This window comes from Panthera pardus, unplaced genomic scaffold (assembly GCF_024362965.1).
Source record: "Panthera pardus isolate Hobbes unplaced genomic scaffold, ASM2436296v1 HiC_scaffold_10, whole genome shotgun sequence".
NCBI lineage: Eukaryota > Metazoa > Chordata > Mammalia > Carnivora > Felidae > Panthera > Panthera pardus.
In genome coordinates this window covers 36,299,089-36,316,721 of record NW_026526655.1, presented here as the reverse complement: position 1 = coordinate 36,316,721, position 17,633 = coordinate 36,299,089, and the positions used below count along the sequence as shown (strand labels likewise).

At 39.8% G+C, this 17,633-nt stretch overlaps 1 protein-coding gene across 3 annotated transcripts in view; it reads right to left on the bottom strand.

Moving 5' to 3' along the window:
• SATB2 (SATB homeobox 2) overlaps positions 1 to 17,633 on the bottom strand; it is a 194,063-nt gene that overhangs the window by 26,239 nt on the left and 150,191 nt on the right. For all 3 annotated transcript variants that reach the window (XM_053906566.1, XM_053906560.1, XM_019428367.2), the window contains one exon: positions 11,591 to 11,788. In XM_053906566.1, the coding sequence (XP_053762541.1) occupies positions 11,591 to 11,788 (198 nt within the window). The remainder of the gene's footprint in view (positions 1 to 11,590; positions 11,789 to 17,633) is intronic.

Here is a 17,633-nt window from a genome sequence, read left to right as displayed (position 1 = left end):
CCTGCTGGTCTTTAAGCAACTCAAGATCAGATAAAATTTATTTCCCCTTGTTTGAGTCCATTGGAGGCCAGTACAGAGCTGCTGATGTGGCAGATGCTTACTTAATACTAGACCAAAGAAACTCAAACATCATCACTGCATGGCATCTTCACAACTCTGTGGATCCTAACATGTTGCAAGATAAGAAGGACAGCAGAACTCCCAGAGATTATGCAGAAGCAGAGTGGTCTTTTTGCTTTTTTAAGCTTAAAAAAAAAAAAAAGTACCAATCTACATTTGTAATATCCAATTGCATTTAAAAAAAAAATTTTTTTTAACGTTTATTTATTTTTGAGACAGAGAGAGACAGAGCGTGAACAGGGGAGGGGCAGAGAGAGAGGGAGACACAGAATCTGAAACAGGCTCCAGGCTCTGAGCTGTCAGCACAGAGCCCGACGCAGGGCTTGAACTCACAGACCGTGAGATCATGACCTGAGCCGAAGTCAGATGCTTAACCGACCCAGGCGCCCCTCCAATTGCATTTTTTAATCCCTAAAGGGATTGTATTCAGACCTGAGAAGAAAAGGTCTCACTTACTTTCAAGTAACTTATAATGACTTTTTAAAAAGAGTTTGGAAATGTAGAAAGATCAGGTGAAACCAGACAGCTCGGAGTTTCTCAGTCTGCCCCAAAACAAGTGTACAATGTGTACACAACGGAGGCAACGCATGCTCTCGTGTCTTGCTAGTTACAGAATCATATGCTGACATCATCCTTGGTTCAACTCTGAAATCTTCTGAGCAGAATTATACCCTTATTCACTACTCTTCTGAGTAGAATTCTCTCTCTGAGTAGTATTATTCATACTAATAATGCTAAGATACCATTATTATTTCTCAGGTGCCTTCCATGCAATCCCCTTCTCATGTAAATCTCAATCCTAAAGATTTGGGATCGTTGCTGTTTGCAGAAAACTTAAGTGGTCTCTGCAAGACCAGAGTGCTCCAATTCCAGTGGTGGCCCTGGAATCCACATCCAGCTCTTCTGTCGGTCCAGGGCCCCCTCTCCTCAAGCTTCTGGCAGAGCCATGGTTTCGATCAACTCGGATAAGCTCCTTGACAATTTATATCGCTTATGTTTCAAAAGAAAGAAAAGGAGGTTAAAAGAAATCTAACTTTCATTTGGATATTTTACTTTCTACTGAAATATTTTTGAATCAGGCAGCCCAAAAACTTACAAAAATGGCTGTATTAGTGTATCTGTGGGTCAAGTTTGTCGGTTCCATCAGCTTCCCAGCATGAAGCCTCTTAGTCTCAAAAAGGCCACTGGGACCGGGCTTTCCTGGCCACCCTCATACCCTGCTTCAGCTGCAACTGCCTTCCAGATTTATGAACTTGTTTGAGTGATTAGGCCCAAATCAGAGTATGTGAAATGAGCACGTCTGCTCTGACCAAATAAGGAGAATTTCATCCACACGGGGAAGCCCTTCTCTGCACATGTGCATACCTGTTTCCTCTGTAAAGATGATGAATACCTCTCAAACCAACAATTACGTATGAATGAGAAACACTCTGGTAGAAAATTTAAGGAGAAAATGTGAAGCAGGCTCCTAAAACTGTATGTGTTTTATGCCACATTAGCTCGTTATTAAGAGACACTTGACACTCCGCAGACCACAGCTTTATCAACACATGCCCAGTGAGCGGTTCAGTTGAAGGACTTGGTTCAAGTACTAACAATGAATTAGCCCACACCCCACTGCCAATAGGGTAGTTACTTGGAGAAGTCGCCCTAGGCAGAGACAATGAACATGACCAGGGCAAAAAAAGAAGTGTGTGTCTGTGTGGTCGAGGAGAAAATAAGGAGGAGTGGTCATCGTATTATCCATTCGTTTTCCACCAAAACCACATTGTAAAATGCCACTCAATCACTAATCTACATATATAATTCTTTCTGGAACTATGTAAATCACTTCAGACTCTAGAGAATAGATTCAGAAAATCTGCTTTGATACTTTCAAAAAGCCATTTTTTTTAAGGTAATATCATCTCTGAGAAGCTAAACATGTTTTAAAGATGTTATCCAGTACATTCTGGAAACAACTGGAAAAGTTGAAGAGATGGTACCCAAAGTCAACACCAGAGAAAGAAACAGAACCTATGGATCCCATTAAATCATAGTCTTAATTCTAAATTAAGTTAAAGTAGCCAGAGGGAAAACGAAATCTGTTTAAAAAAAATGCAACTCTGAGTGAAGGAGAAAACTGCTCAATGTTGTGTGAAATTTTATATGTTTTATTCACTGTTGTACACGTGGTGCCTAGAATTAATACCTAGCATGCTGAAGGAGCTATACAAATACTTGTTAAATAAATAAGTAAAAATGTGAGAATAAAAATAGCCAGACTTTTCAATTATATCTATAACTTGAGGCCTGAAAACAGTTTTATCAAACAATTTTAATCATCTTTACCAAAAGCCAGACTTAGCTAGATATCTACAGAAGTATAAAGGAATGTATTTTCCTTCTCACAGATCAAGTGTAATGAGGCCCTTGATTAGAACAATGACATATCGATACCCACAAGTGCCTTAATGTTAGCTTAAGTTTATTGTTTTTTGCGGGTGGAGGAGAAGGGAGGATGTGTTCCAATACACTACCTTAGGCTATTTATTTTGTCTCCTTCTTTCTCAGTCTGCTCCACATTGCTCATATTTAACCAGTCTGTCCCTTCACAAAATTAGCCACTGCCCCATGTTCTTTCAGATTAAAAAAAAAAAAAGAAAGAAAGAAAAAAAGCGTTTCAGATTATTGAAAAGAAAAGAAGGAGGGTAGGAGGGAAGAAAGGAGGGAGGAAAAAATAGTCACAATGAGTTGGCTAGTAGAATAGCAAGAATATCTCCTAACAAATGCCACAGCAATATTTTTAAAAAGACAACTAAGCTTTATGTTCAAAAGTATTATCTTTAGTCTTATTTTCCTATAAGAACATCAAGTATTGGCCAAGGTGCTAAAGGTTTTATATTATACCTCATTTCATTTAATATCAGCAGAAGAAAAAGACTATGACAATGTGTACAAAGAGAATCCTGCTGTCCCAAAACTTGAAAAAAACAGACACAGAGATCATTTACATTAGTGCTTTTAGTGGTTTCTGAGTGTGAGCACTGCAGACACTTGTATCAACAAGGAGCTATTGTACCAATGGAAATGACACGGTCGATCCTTTTTCTTCCCTTTACCTATCGAGCAGTGTTAGGCAAAGTGCCTTCTCTTCAGTTTCAGCATCTAAAAAATAAGGGCTGTATCAATAACCAACAGCATGAGCTGAAGGGACTGTGCTGCCTCTGAAAAATGCAAAATATCAAAATTAGGCTAGTATTTAAAGAAACATAGCAATCATAGAAGAGCAAGCTACTACAGAGACCAAGGTTCTCTATGTTCCCACAGGGCAGGAAAAGACTGGAAGAAGGGGAACCCAGCTGTTTGACAATTCACTTCAAACCAGTAACTAACCCTGGACATTTAATTTGGAAGGCGGTGTGTTATTAAGGTTCAGCCACTCATAGGGAGAGCTCTGCTTGGCAAAAACACTAGAACAACCCCACAAAGAATGAGAAGCAGTAAGTTAACTCCAATTATTAAAATCATAAGCCTAGTAAATTGTTGAACCCACTTTAAAGACATAAACAGGAAGACCCAGATTACTATAAAATTCTACGTTTAATTTCTATGAGTATCTATAGCACAGTGCCTGAACGCATGGAAGGAAGCACATGATAAATGTAAGACAAACTGCAATAAAATAAAAAGGCATAATACTTTGGTATACACAGAACTTAAAATAAATCTTAGGCATTTGTTTCCTACTGCTTATATGTCTATAGCATTTCACATTTAAAAAGTCATATAAATCTCCCTTGATATCAGAATTTCATATGAGACTTGTTAATCATTACTACAACCATCTACTCTGATAAATGCAGGGTCATAGGAGCCGTGATCTACTAAAAGGCTCTAACTTCCTGGCCCAAGGGCAACCCATTCACAGGTCATGTACAGATGGTCTATAGCCAGTTAGCTTTCTACTTCCCATTCTTTTGACTTTATTCTAATATTTTCCCAAGCAGAGTTCCTCCTTGAAAACACAGTGCCTTCTAAATTAAGCACTGGTATTACTATTTGGAAATGAAATGTCAAGACAGTTTGCCTTCATGAGGGTAAGGTGGACCCGTCAATTTCTCTTGTTATGAAATTTTAAAGTGGTAGTAAATATAGAGTGGGCAAAAAAAAAGCTGGATTTGATAAACAGAAAAAACTCAGGAGGTAGAGCAGAGGTCATGGATGGGCAGGTCAAGTTCTGAGGAGGCAGAATGATAATTCAGAGAAACTGTGAGTAGCAAATAGAAGTTATAAAATAGATAAAAATATAAGTGATAAATCAGATAACGATGGGAAAGAAAAGCTTGACAACAGAAGGAATCTGACATGGGGAAGAGGTGTGTTATATAAAGGATAGCAAAGGAGAGGATGAGCCCATGAATTTCCATGAGTGCTGAATTCCCAGTTCCAGGTGTAGAGAAACCTAACTACATTCATAGCCCATACATCTGAATTTTCAGGTTCTATCACTGTCAATTTCCCTTAATATATCTCCAAAAATTAAGCCGGAATTTCTGTCTTCACACACACACACACACACACACACACACACACACACACACACCACACAAAACCAAAACTTTAAGAAACTTTTAAAAAGCAGGCAACGAACTTACTTAAATCTCTAGAAAAGAACAAAGCCATAGGTAATGTCTAATCTACTCGCTTAGCTACCAACTCTAATGAGCTTCTTCAACTTTCTGACATCATTGCTGAAAGAAACCTTTCCACTATATTTTGAAAGAAATGGTCTCAAGATGGAAATGTCCTTTTATCTAGAATAAAAAAATTGGTTGTAAATGACCTCCAAATCTCTTTATATTCCTGAATGGCAAATTGAAAACTTTGAACATGGTAAAAAGCCAGAATGCTCTTCAAGTTGAGGGACGCCTGGGTGGCTCAGCTGATTAAGCATCTGACTCTTGATTTCAGCTCAGGTCATGATCTCATGGTTCATGGGTTCAAGTCCCACATCAGGCTCTGTGCTGACAGTGTGGGACCTGCTTGGGATTTTCTTTCTCCCTTTCTCTCTGCTCCTCTCCTGCTTGTGCCTTCTCTCTCTCTTTGTCTCTCAAAATAAATGAATAAAAACTTTTTAAAAATGCTCTTCAAGTTGAATAAATACATGCAGGATGACATAATGTTAATATGAAAAAAGTTAGTGTGGCTCCTCATGGATGTTAAGAAACTCCAAAAGTTCTCCCAAGGGAGGACCTACTTAGAACCAACTGCTGCAATATGTCATTAAAAATGGTGGAGCGTTCATGTTCATCTGTCCTCAGGCCTACAGTAGGGCTTCAGAACTCTGGGCCGCCCTTAGCACCCCTTGAATTGCAGCTTGTAAGGAACCCAAGAGGGGAGAAATTCTAGTAACCTGGCTAGAGAACTTGCAAACATCCTTAACTGGTTAATTAATTAGCCTACTTATTTTGTAGAAGTTGTTCTTTCGGAAGCAAAGATATGGCCCATACAGACGGAGTAGAAAGGCATGATTGAATTCACACAGCTTAAAGATAGATTTCAAGTACACTTACACATTAGCATTGAGAGTCATGTTCTAAATAAAGCTATCTCAAAAAAGCTGATGAAAACTGCAAATTTCAGTCACGTCAGTTCTGTGACATCACACTAGTGAGTTATAGGTTTCACTGTGTTAAGTTTCCCATAAAGAAGAAAGCTCACAAAACTAAATCTATTCAGTAGAATGCTTAGAAATTAAATGGTATACATAAACGGCTTTGCCTAATACCAGACACCTAACAATATGTGTTCAGGGGATGCTGGTTGCTGTGTGTTGGCAGTTCCTTCCAGCACACAGATACAAGTCAGACAAGTGTGGAATTAAGGTCTCACTTTGAGCACGTTACTTAACTTCTCTATGCTCCAGTTTTTTACATGTGAGAGTAGGCAAAAACCACCTTCCTCTTTGGTTTTCCATAAGGTTAAAAGAAGACATATACAAATCTCACATTTTGAGAGCCTCACACCCAAAAAGGCTAACTGCTGCCAAGGAAGAATCAGAACCATCACCGACACCATCATCATCCTCATTGTTGTTATTATTCCTGGATTTAATACAGGAAACACAGAATCATCCTCATAGGTACTTATAGTTTTGCCTGTTTGTCTGTTTTATCTTATGGTTAGGCAATGAGTGGTCTATCTATTCCAGAGTGTCCCCACCCCAGCACTACTGACACTGTTCACAGATAGGTCTTTGTTTTAGGGGGCTGTTCTGTGCATCGCAGGGTAGACGGCAGCATTCCTGGCCCCCACCCAGTAGATACCAGCAGCATCTCCAAGTTATAATAACCGAAAATGTCTCCAGATGCTGCCGAATATCCCATGAAGGGCAAATTCACCGCTGGTTGAGAACCACTGGTTAATACCAATGACAAGGGATTGTTGGCTTCGAAAATGCTGAGAATTCTCTTGCGTGGGCGGCAATCCAGACAAGCAGAGGTACAATACTGGTGTCAGCTGTCACCCACCAGGTCTCACATTCTTACTCAGTGTATTGCATGGAATTTTAAAACAATTCCTTGTCAGGAAACCACACAGCAGCAAGCTCAGAATTCCTGAACTTACAAAATAAGCCATGGAAACACTGTGGTGGAAATATAATAAAGCAATAAAGCACAAACTACACAGACATGAACAATTTGGCAAATGTTCCCCAATCAACCCCACTCAGTGACCTAGTCATAGCATGAGCAATGTCCTTTCTTCTTTCTGCATTAAAGGGGGAGTGTGGTCAGAGGAAACACTGGATGCCAAAAATGCCTGTGTTTTCATTCAGCTGGCGAGCAAGGTTCAATGTCTCCGCTCTAGTCTTTCCAACTGTAAAATGGAGTTGGTAATAAAGAATACCCTGACCTAACTAGTTTTTGGTTCTAAGTTGAGGATATCCATTCACTATAGGGCCTCAGGTCATAATAACCACTAGGGGGAAAATCACTATAACCATAAGAAATAATTTTGTCTCTGACCTTTTAGAATGAAAAAGTGGAATTTATTTCATCTTTTTCATGGAATGTTTTACTTTCCCATGTCATCTCACCTATATTGGTCTTCTCACCATATCTATACAAGGACCGAAAACATTATGTATATCAGTATTTCACAACCTTTTTTTTTTTTTCATTATTAACCACTGAAGGAAACTTCTTAGGCATTCCCCCAACCCCCCAATCATCTCCCCTGCTTCATGGAATATTCAGGGATATGCTGAATATCTCTTTATTTACTGTGTCCCTTGGGAGGGCCACAAACTATTGTAAAGTGAAGATGTCTATGCTCCCCAAGAATCCATTTTCACTCCCTAAGGCAATATTACCCCTCCTGAGGGTCATGATAAAGATGGACAGATCTAGTTTACAACATGTGTTCAGGGCTTGAAAAGTCACCTTTTACACAGCAGGGACTTTTTTTTTTTTTTTTTTTTTTTAAGTAATCTCTAGTAATCCCAGTGTGGGACTCGAACTCACGACCCTGAGATCAAGAGTCACATACTCCACAGACTGAGCCAGCCAGGTGCCCCTACACAGCAAAGATTTAAATGAGTTTCTGAAGAGGCTTAGAATACTGGAAAGAATATGAAGAAAACAGGTAACCCCATATGACATCAAAGCTGAACCTCACCTGGAGAGGTATAGATTCCTAACCTCACTCCTCTAGGACCACAGTGCCTTAGGGCTGACAGCACCCCTAAATGGCCCCAAGCCTAACTTGATCTCAGCTATAACCTAGCTTCATCTCTGAAGGAAAATTCCATCAAACACACATCTCTTGGTAAACATGCAAAGGATTCTGTTAGGTATTAGAATTATAAAAATAAATGGCATATAATGGCTACCATGGAAGAAATCAGAACCATGGGCAAAGGCATGTGCAGCTTTGGTTTGGCACCTTTGGGTGTAGAGCTGGAGTCACAGAGGCAAGGTGGCCTTACCGGGGCAGACATGACAGGAGCAAGGTCTAAATGAATCAAGTGGACAGGATGTGTGTGCACATACACAGTGTGAGCAAGGGGGATCTTGCAGCAGGAGAGTGACTGTGTGTCTTGCGTAGAGAGTATCAGCTCCAGCCAAGTGGCCTAGTGGGTCAGATCTGAATTTTCTGCATTGTTACACAAAAGCTGGATTTTATGTCAAATCTCCTGATGTGGAAGTGTAGGCTTAAAATTTTAAAACCTTTTGTGGCTTAAAACAAAGAAACACAACTGCAGGCAATATAGGACTATCAATATGTAAACTATTTGCAAACAAATGACAAGAAAAATGTCCACACTTCCTTGAGCAAAGAGGCTCAGATTCTAAGGTACTTCTCACATCACAGAAACCACTGAATGCTGATATGAAGCTCCTTCCTTTATCTAGTACATCAATGAGGCCCTAATTCAACAGACTAATCTGGTGGGTAATTATGCACAATTGGTCATATCTTTACCATTTAAGAAAAATCAAGGAATGGTATACCCTAACTACTCATAAAGAAATTTAAATGGCACCCTTCTATAACCACAAGTGGAGTAGACTTCTGCATGATTTTAGTATCAGGAGCTCTTCATAATCACTGATTTCACCTATACTTAACGGTTTAGTGATGGTGCATTTTCTGCCTAGACAAAGTGTAACATCACCAAACTAGTATTACCCTATGTATGCATTTTAAAATTCCCCAAACGTGAATAATTATATTTCCCTAAAATTTTAGTTGATATAAAGGCACAAATGAATCATAGCCCTGGGCCCAATGGCTTAGCTTTTTCATAAATATAAACATTTTTTAGTAGTTTGAAATCTTTTAAAATACAGTCCCTCCTAAGTCACAGCAGCTGTGCCAACTGTATTCTCCAATCTCGGGAGTTCTGCCAGTTAGTTCCATTTATTTTTCTTCATTTTTTATACCATGACTGTAATATAAAATTAATCCCAAGTTTTGTATTTTGCTGACAAACAAATGCAGGATTTCAAAGCAGTGTCACTGAGAGACTAGAACGATGTCAAAAAAAAAAAAACACAAAAAAAAACAAAAAAACAAAACCAAAACAGTAATGTATTGAAGAGTTTTATAGTAGTTATGGGATCAAGATCAATGGCCAAGACAAAGTCAATGCAGAGAAAATTACCTTATTTGTAAACTCTTTAGCTAAGATCTGAATGATAGGAATAGCCTTTTATATAATAAGTGAATTCTCTTAGTGATATCAGAACTTAATGTTAATAGCCGTGAAGTGCTATTACAGGAAAATTACAAGCTGACTCTTTCCTAGTCATTAAATATTGTTAGCACACTCTAGTTTTGACATACTAACATAAAAGATAATAAAACTCATAAATCAATTGATGGTCTGCTTCTAAGATTTACTTTACTCAAATTGGTCAGTTAGAATATTATACTGAATATCCTTTTAGCTACCTAAGCATAGGGACCTCATAGAGATGAGAACTTCTGAACAAAGAATGGAGAAAGAAGTGTATAGGAATCATCATCCAAATGAAGGGAGATCCTTAATTATAATGGTTTTAGAATTTTTATCTCAAATTTCTCTAAATTTCCAACTGTTATCTTACGATAAAAACTGAATGCAATAAGTGTCTACGATCAATCAGTTTTTCACTTCTGCTCTGTTTCTACTTCACCTAGACTGAACTAAGACGGACCCTGAATGAAAAGTCCAAAGTTGGTAGTTCCCTGAAGCTAGTCCTTGGCCTGTGTTGCTTCAACACAGAAGTTTTGACTAGTTCACATCAAAACAAGAAAAACAAGGGTGACAGGAAGTTTTTCATATGGCTGAATTTATATAGTTTGTAAGATTTTTTTTTGTTCTGAGGCTACCCTTTTCATTAATTTGTTGACATTAAAAAGTTTACTTTATAAAATGATATGGATAATAAATTGGAGCTTCCCTTGAATTTTTCAAGTGAATGTATTTTTCAAAAGACAAGGTTGGTGAACTTTTATTGGCTTTCTCTTTAATTTTAATTTCTACTAAATCTCAAAATCTAAAAACCACTGCTTTGTGTGACTTAGGATATTTGTCTAATTATCTATAGGAAGGTACCCTGGTGCTTGGACAAGGCCTCTGCCAGGAAAGGACAGGACAGGGAAAGGGGAAGGTGGGTCCTGAAGGGTAAGCCCTGGGGCTTACCTCCAGGGAATGAGTTGCCCCCAGCCCAAGTCTAAGACCAGGACAGCGGGCTTCACCACTTAGCTGTGTATTCTTATCACCCACCTGCTCTGAGTTCACTGTGACCATGTTAAGAGGCTGCTTCCAGGTGCTTCTAGTACGAATTCATGAGTCTAATCATTTGGGCAATTCACTCTGTGACTTTGGAAAATGACCAATGACAGCATGAAAGCACTGACTGAGATGTCAGTATTGGGATGAGAAGTGATATAATGGACCCATTGACTTCTGGCTTCTCCTCCAGGCATGTGAGACTGAATTGAGGTGAAAGGAGTCAAGGAGACCTCAGGGTAGAGCATTTTGCCAAGTCCTTGACCACCTCTCCTTTGATATCTTGATCAAGAAACACACTCCATGCTTCCTTCATTCTCCTCATTTTCTCTTCCATTCCACACACACATGCATGCATTCCTGCTTTCTTCTTGCTACACAAAAGGAGGTTCAGACAGAAACCCTGCAGGGTCCTCTTTGGTGGTGTTTGAGACTGTGATAGTGGACAATAGGACAAACCTCGAAACCTACAAAAATTTGTGGCCAAACTCAAAGGTGTCAGACCTTGGGATATTAACCTAGTTAATATTTCTTCCTAAAAGTCACTGATTCTAGACTGCAGCAAGACTCAGTGGCTAAACTCAACTGCTTTCAGAAAGAAATATTATTTCTCTCAAAGAGAGTAAATACTAACCAAACAAAACATGCAACCCAAATGAACACAGATTGCTAACAGAGAGGAAACCAAAAACAGCAAAGACTCAGCATAAAATACTAAGAACCTATCATAATTTCTCAAAGGTTCAGTTGAGTTCACTGGTATTTTCTAGCTCAGGTGGATATATTTCTTTTCCTCAGCCTAATCAACCATCCCTTGAGGGATTTCAGATTAATTTATTAGCTACTTCAGATTTTTTTTCTTTAAAAAAATAAACAAGCTGATAGAAACTATGAACTCTGTTTCCTGATTGGGAGACTGAATTTGCCACATGTGCTCTGGCTTCACAATCCCACAAATAAAACACACCCAGGAAAGCAGCTGCCTCTGGATTCGACTCCTCACCCATTTTTCCCCACATGAGCATGTGCACGTGTGTATGTGCACACACATGCACGCTGTGCCCACTGCGAGAACAGGGTGCCCCATCTTCAGGGACATGGCAGGAGACACCTTCCAATGGGAGGTGGCATGGTGTGTCCCTTGACCCTTGATATTTGCTGGCATCAACAGCCTCGCTCAGGTTGGGGGAAGAAAGGGGTGCTGACCTGTACTGGCTCAGGGGGAAGCTGGACCACGTGCTGCATGCGCTCGCTGTGGTGATGCCTTGACTCTTCCTCATAGATCACATCCCTCTCATGCTGGGGAAGGTTCAGGAAGCGACGGATGGTACACAGGTTCTCCCAGAGTGTGCGGTTCTCTGGGCTGGGGTTCTCCTTCCAGCGGAGCAGTTCACACAGCCAGCCCTAGAGGGAGAGAAGGTCACTTGAGTTAATGTGTAGGGTGCAGAGCAGCAGAGGATAGCCTGACTGAGGTCACAGTCTGACAACTCTGAAGAACCAACCAATGACCACACAGGTGGTTACACCAATGCCCCAAAATCTTCATTCTTGTTAATGATCTTATCACCCTTCCTACTGAATATATTTTCAACTAATTTACAGTTCCTTTTTGTAAAAGATACTCAAGCAAGATTACAGTTAATCTGATTCTCAAAAAAAAAAAAAATTCATTTCATGTTGATCAGCTACAATTTTTAAAGACTGCCCAACTGGATACTTTCCATTCTAAGAAAAATGTGAAAATGAACAAATATGTATTGACAACATAGTGAATTCTAAAGAAGGAGAAACATTTAAGTGTAAATAGCACCGAATTCTCTAGGAAGGAAATAGTCTTAGAATTATCAATAACTCCACAAAATAAAAACAACAACCTTAGCGAGAATGAAAAAGTTATATGTGTTTTCAGTCTCTGAATGCCTTGGGCCCTAGGCCCACTTAACCATCACCGTCCCGCCACAGCCACACCTGCAGGAAGGTAGGCAGTTGGTCGGGTCACACCTGCAAATGTGCTCCCAATTCTGGCATCCGGATGTTCTCTCGCTTGAAACTGCACGAGAAAGAAAATGTAATGCAAATAATGATGGATTATATGAAAATAATACAGAGGATGCTGTCAACATCGCTCACTGACTCATGTCAAAATATTTTACCCAGTAGCTTTCTAACCCATCATTTCCAAGCTACATCGCTAATTTTAAAAACAAGAATTGTCCCACATCATGCCTCTTGCAAAAGAGTAAGAATTTTTCTGAAAAGGTGCATAAAGAAACACAAATGACTTTGTAAAAATTAAATCCCGAATCCCAACAAATTCTATATCATAACTTGTAAGCCAATGAAAGTTCCTGACATGCATTATAAAAACCCCATATAATATCGTAAGCTGTTGTTTGTCTAACTCTCCACTGTGTCTTCTGCCTTTACCCAAAAAAAGGCAAGATTTGATTATCTCCGCTGCATCAGCCAAGACAGCAACACCAGCTGTTCTCATTGTGCAGCCTCTTCCTCGCGGCCTCCATGTTAATAACCTGATCATTCCATTTTCTCCTTCAACTGCCGGCTGCAGCACCGCGAAGAGACAAAAACCCAGGCCCATCTGCAGCAGCTGTAGGCACTGAACTGTGAAGCCACTGGGGATTTATAAACTAATCTGTAACACAACACTGCCTTGTTTTTACAAGTGAGAGGCCACATTTGCGCAGACCTGATCTTTTCTTGCAATAAACTGGGAGCTGGGGAGAGTTAGAGGGTTAGGAAGAATGAAAACAAGATATCGAATCATTTGCTTGGAAATGTTTTTCCAAGTATTTCCATAGATTTCTTTCAAGTCAATTGAGAGACAGGTAAATGCTGATTTTCAAGGTGCAACGTGTATGAAAACTGAAGACAATTAAATTTTTTATCCCTATCAGGAAATAAACTATATTTTTAAAAAGTCTCCTAGTCCCAAAGTGTTTCCTCAAGGGTTTCTTTGTACAAAGGAAAGAATTCTTGAAATGGAAAATAAACCATCTGTGGAAAACTGAGCTCCTATTTCTCTGTCTCTATACAGATATGAGTCTCCAACCGAACTCTTTCAAATGTTTCAAACAGGTATGTTTAACATGTCCCAGGGGAGGCTATAGCATAGAGACCAATCATTTAACAGAAAATAAAAACAAAAACCTACATCTGTTAAAAGATGAAGTTCTGAGATACCCAGACCTTAAGGAGGACACAGCACCTGCTGTTCCGCCTGAGGAGTGAATTGCATTGTGGGAAGCTGCAGCTTGAAAGGAGACAGGTGACAGCTGAGTGGTATCTCCACTTATGATACTCGGAATGTCTCGCACAACATTCATTGCTGCATTTGATTTATATGCGCTGTTATAATCTGCACTCATTACAATCACTTAGAACAAACTACAGGCCTCGTTATGGACTGTGCACTGTCTGCCATCAGTCTTTAAGAAGTGTGGTGCTCAATTTGCCCACTGACATGCAAGGTCCTGACCTTGAAGCTATTAGGGAGCAGATTAGACACAAGTGTGATCATGTGTGCAGGCATAAGCAAACCAAATTAATTTCTGGCACAGGGAGGTAGCCAACAAGACCCTGTTCTTAGGGAACCAGAGAACTTCCTCAAATCCCTGATGGAGCTGAGCTAATAGCATGTTTAAGGGAACCCGGTTTTGAAGATGAAGCACATTCATGGTATTTAGAGGGTTATTAATCTAGTTTCCCCACAAAGTGTTTGCTTGGCTGATCAGATTAAGGGATGGAGCCTTCCACAGTGCACCCCCACCACAGCAGGCCCCAAGAAATCTGTGATACTTCACAGCCTTGGACATATTGCACCATGTGTACCCAGCTGCTTCAATAATTAGCTTATGAATGTATCAGCTGGTTCTGTGATTTTTATAAATAATAACTAACCTACAGAGCAGAAAGACTGTCGAGAGCCTTACAGTAGCACAAAACTGCAAGGTGCTCCTAACTCTGACTTGCTGTTCCACTGAACGCCGATATCCCCTACTAGTGGGGCTCCTGTAATGCCATTTATAAATATTTATTTTGCATTTGAAATGGCCATCTATGTGTGTCAGTTTTCTTCACAGCAGCCATAATTTACTTTCCTTTTGCTCTGGCTCACCACTCATTCCACATATTTGTAGCCTTACCTTCCGAAAATCTATTCCCCCTCCCCACTTCCCATCTCACCCTCCATCTTTTTATTTACTTGATCCTTCCACCGACCCATTCGGGATGCCTATCTCTGTTTTCTCAATGGGGGTCTCTTATTAGCTTGTTTAGTGGCTAATGAATGTGTGAGAAAGTGCCATGTTGCTGCATGAACACACATGTATGAAACTGTGAGTGAACCCACCACAGAAGAGATAAAGAGTCCCCACATTGGGATTTTTTTTTCATTTATATAATTTTTGCATGCCGTCCAAGAAAGTTTTGCAGTATCAGGAAAAAAAAAAGTGTAAATGTCAAATAAAACAGTGACAGATGACAGTATTCTCTATTGAATAGCACTGTTTCTGTCGTGCATGTTCAATGGGAACTCATGAATTATTAATAAACAAATCTCCTTTTTCTGTTAAAAATCTCAAGTAGGTTTTTTGTTGTTATTCCCTGCCGTGTTGTGTGGAGAATTCCAGGAGATTTATTTTCATTTCAGAAATGCTGATACAGAAGTTTATCTGATTTCCAGTCCTGGTCAGCACTGGGAGCAGGCACCATGAACTGCAGGTATATACCTATCTGTAATTTCTCTTTTAGTCTGGCTGTAAATTCTGACCAAAGGTTAGTTACATATTCATATAGTCAGGTTAGGCTTTCTAGTATGGTAAAACTGAGGCTAAAAAGTGAGTTACGGCCAGGAAGCTCAGAGAATTTTCAACTTTGAGCCCTGAGACTAACTGCTAAGTTCCTGGTCTGACATTAAATGATTGGGTTACCGTTGGGCAAGTGGTTACCCTCTTACAGCTTCTGGAATATAACCGCAAAAGGAGGGGTTTACAAAAGATGGTCTCTAAGTTCCCTTTCCAGCTCCACATTCCATGGTCTGTTACCTTGTTATTTGTCAGAAATAGCAGATAATAATTAGCCATCAGGGTTAAAGTACAAAGAAACCACCTTAAGCGGGTGATTAAGGGCAACATCACCAGTGATAACATATGGACATCATGAATCCTGTGGTATGACGCACTCCAAAGGACACAACACAGTATCTGCAGAAGTCTTGCCAAAAATGCATAACCCCAGTTGAATCATGACAAACCCAAATTGAGAGATGTTCAACAAAATAACATATCAGTATTCTTCAAAAGTGGCACTGTCATTAAAAAAAAGAAAGAAAGAAAGAAAAGAGGAGCGCCTGGGTGGCTCAGTCGGTTAAGCATCCACCTCTTGGTTTTGGCTCAGGTCATGATCTCACAGGTTCGTGAGTTTGAGCCCTGCATCAGGTTCTGAGCTAACATCGAGGAGACTGTTTGGGATTCTGTCTCCCTCTCTCTGCCCCCCACCTTGCTCATGCTATATCTCTCTCCTTCAAAATAAATAAAAATAAACTAAAAAAAAAAAGAAAAGAAAAAGGAAAGACCGAGGAATGGCCACAGACTACAGAAAACTCAGGAGAAATAAAAACCAAATGCAGTGTGATTCCTGGATGGGATCCTGGCACAGAAAATGGATATTAGTGGGAAAACTACTGAAATTAGAATAAACTTTTTAGGTTAATGGTATTAAAACAATGTTAATTTCCTGGTTTTGATAACTGCACTGTGGTGATGTAAGATGCTAACAACAGAGGAAGTGAGGGTTATATGGAAACTGCACTATTTTACAACATTTCTGTGACTCTAAAAAATTTGTTAAAAACAAAAAATGTCAAAAAAAACTTACGTAGAAAAATATCCATGGAGTCTAAGTGTAATGATGACAAGGAATTTATGATTAAAACTCTTTTACCTTCAAACTCTGAATCCAGAGAAGGAATAGAAGTTTAAAGTCTGCATCCTTGTAATCAATGGTTAAAGAGTTCCCAAGCATTCAATGCATAAGTATCTATAACATCTCATTTTAGCCATCTAATCAGCCTTTTAAACAAATGTTTCCTTCAGTCAAAAACACAGCTCTGACCACCCTTTCCAACTATGCAGGTGAGGAGACACTCATACCATTCAAGATATAGTTTGTTTACAATCCATATGTTCCGGAAAAGTTGCCTGCCAATCTAAATTTACAAAGCAAATCATGTTGTAAATGTATTAGGAATCTTTACTACTTGAAGGAATGTGCCATTGTTTCTTTTTAAAAGATGAATAATCCCATAGTTTATCTTTCAGTGAATGGACAGTTTTAATTAAAGATCTACTTAAATGAGAGATCCCTATTTCCCAATTCAAAAAGCATTTAAAAAGGCAACAATAAGAACCGTCATTTGCTCCCGTTTTTCCTTCATGGTCTCGTCTCCTATCAATTTCTCTATTGACTTTGTGCTCCAGCCATGGTGAATTACTCCCAGACTCTGAAGATATTTGGTATTCCCACCTCCAGGCATGGGCTGTGGGGTATATACCTACCCATCTGTGATTTCTCTTTGGTTTCAACCAATGGCTGGCTGTAGTTGCTTGAGCATTTTTAGTATGGCAGAAGGGAGGCTAAGTGAATCATAAGCGTTTTGAGCACAGCTAATATTGCTCATGTTACTCCCTTGGCTGGAATGTCTCATATTCAACCTTCTGTCCCCCATGAGAAGGTACATGCCAAGGCTCAGCTGACAAGGCCTCACCTGATCTGTGAGAACTGTTTGGTCACTCCTGTATGACCCCAAACCATGTTGCTTATACTCTTCTACAATTTGATGATGATGATGATGATGATGATGATGATGATGATAACAGTCAGCCTCTTGGGGTGCCTGGGTGCTCAGCTGGTTAAGTGTCTGACTTCAGCTCAGGTCATGATCTCACGGTTCATGAGTACAACCCATGTGTCGGGCCCTGTGCTGCCAGCTCAGAACCTGGAGCCTGCTTCAGATTTTGTCTCCCTCTCTCTCTGCCCTGCCCCCTTCTCATGCTCTGTCTTTCTCTGTCTCTCAAAAATAAATAAATGTTGGGGGCGCCTGGGTGGCTCAGTTGGTTGAGCGTCCGACTTCAGCTCGGGTCATGATCTCACAGTCTGTGAGTTCGAGCCCCGCGTTGGGCTCTGTGCTGACAGCTCAGAGCCCAGGGCCTGCTTCAGATTCTGTGTCTCC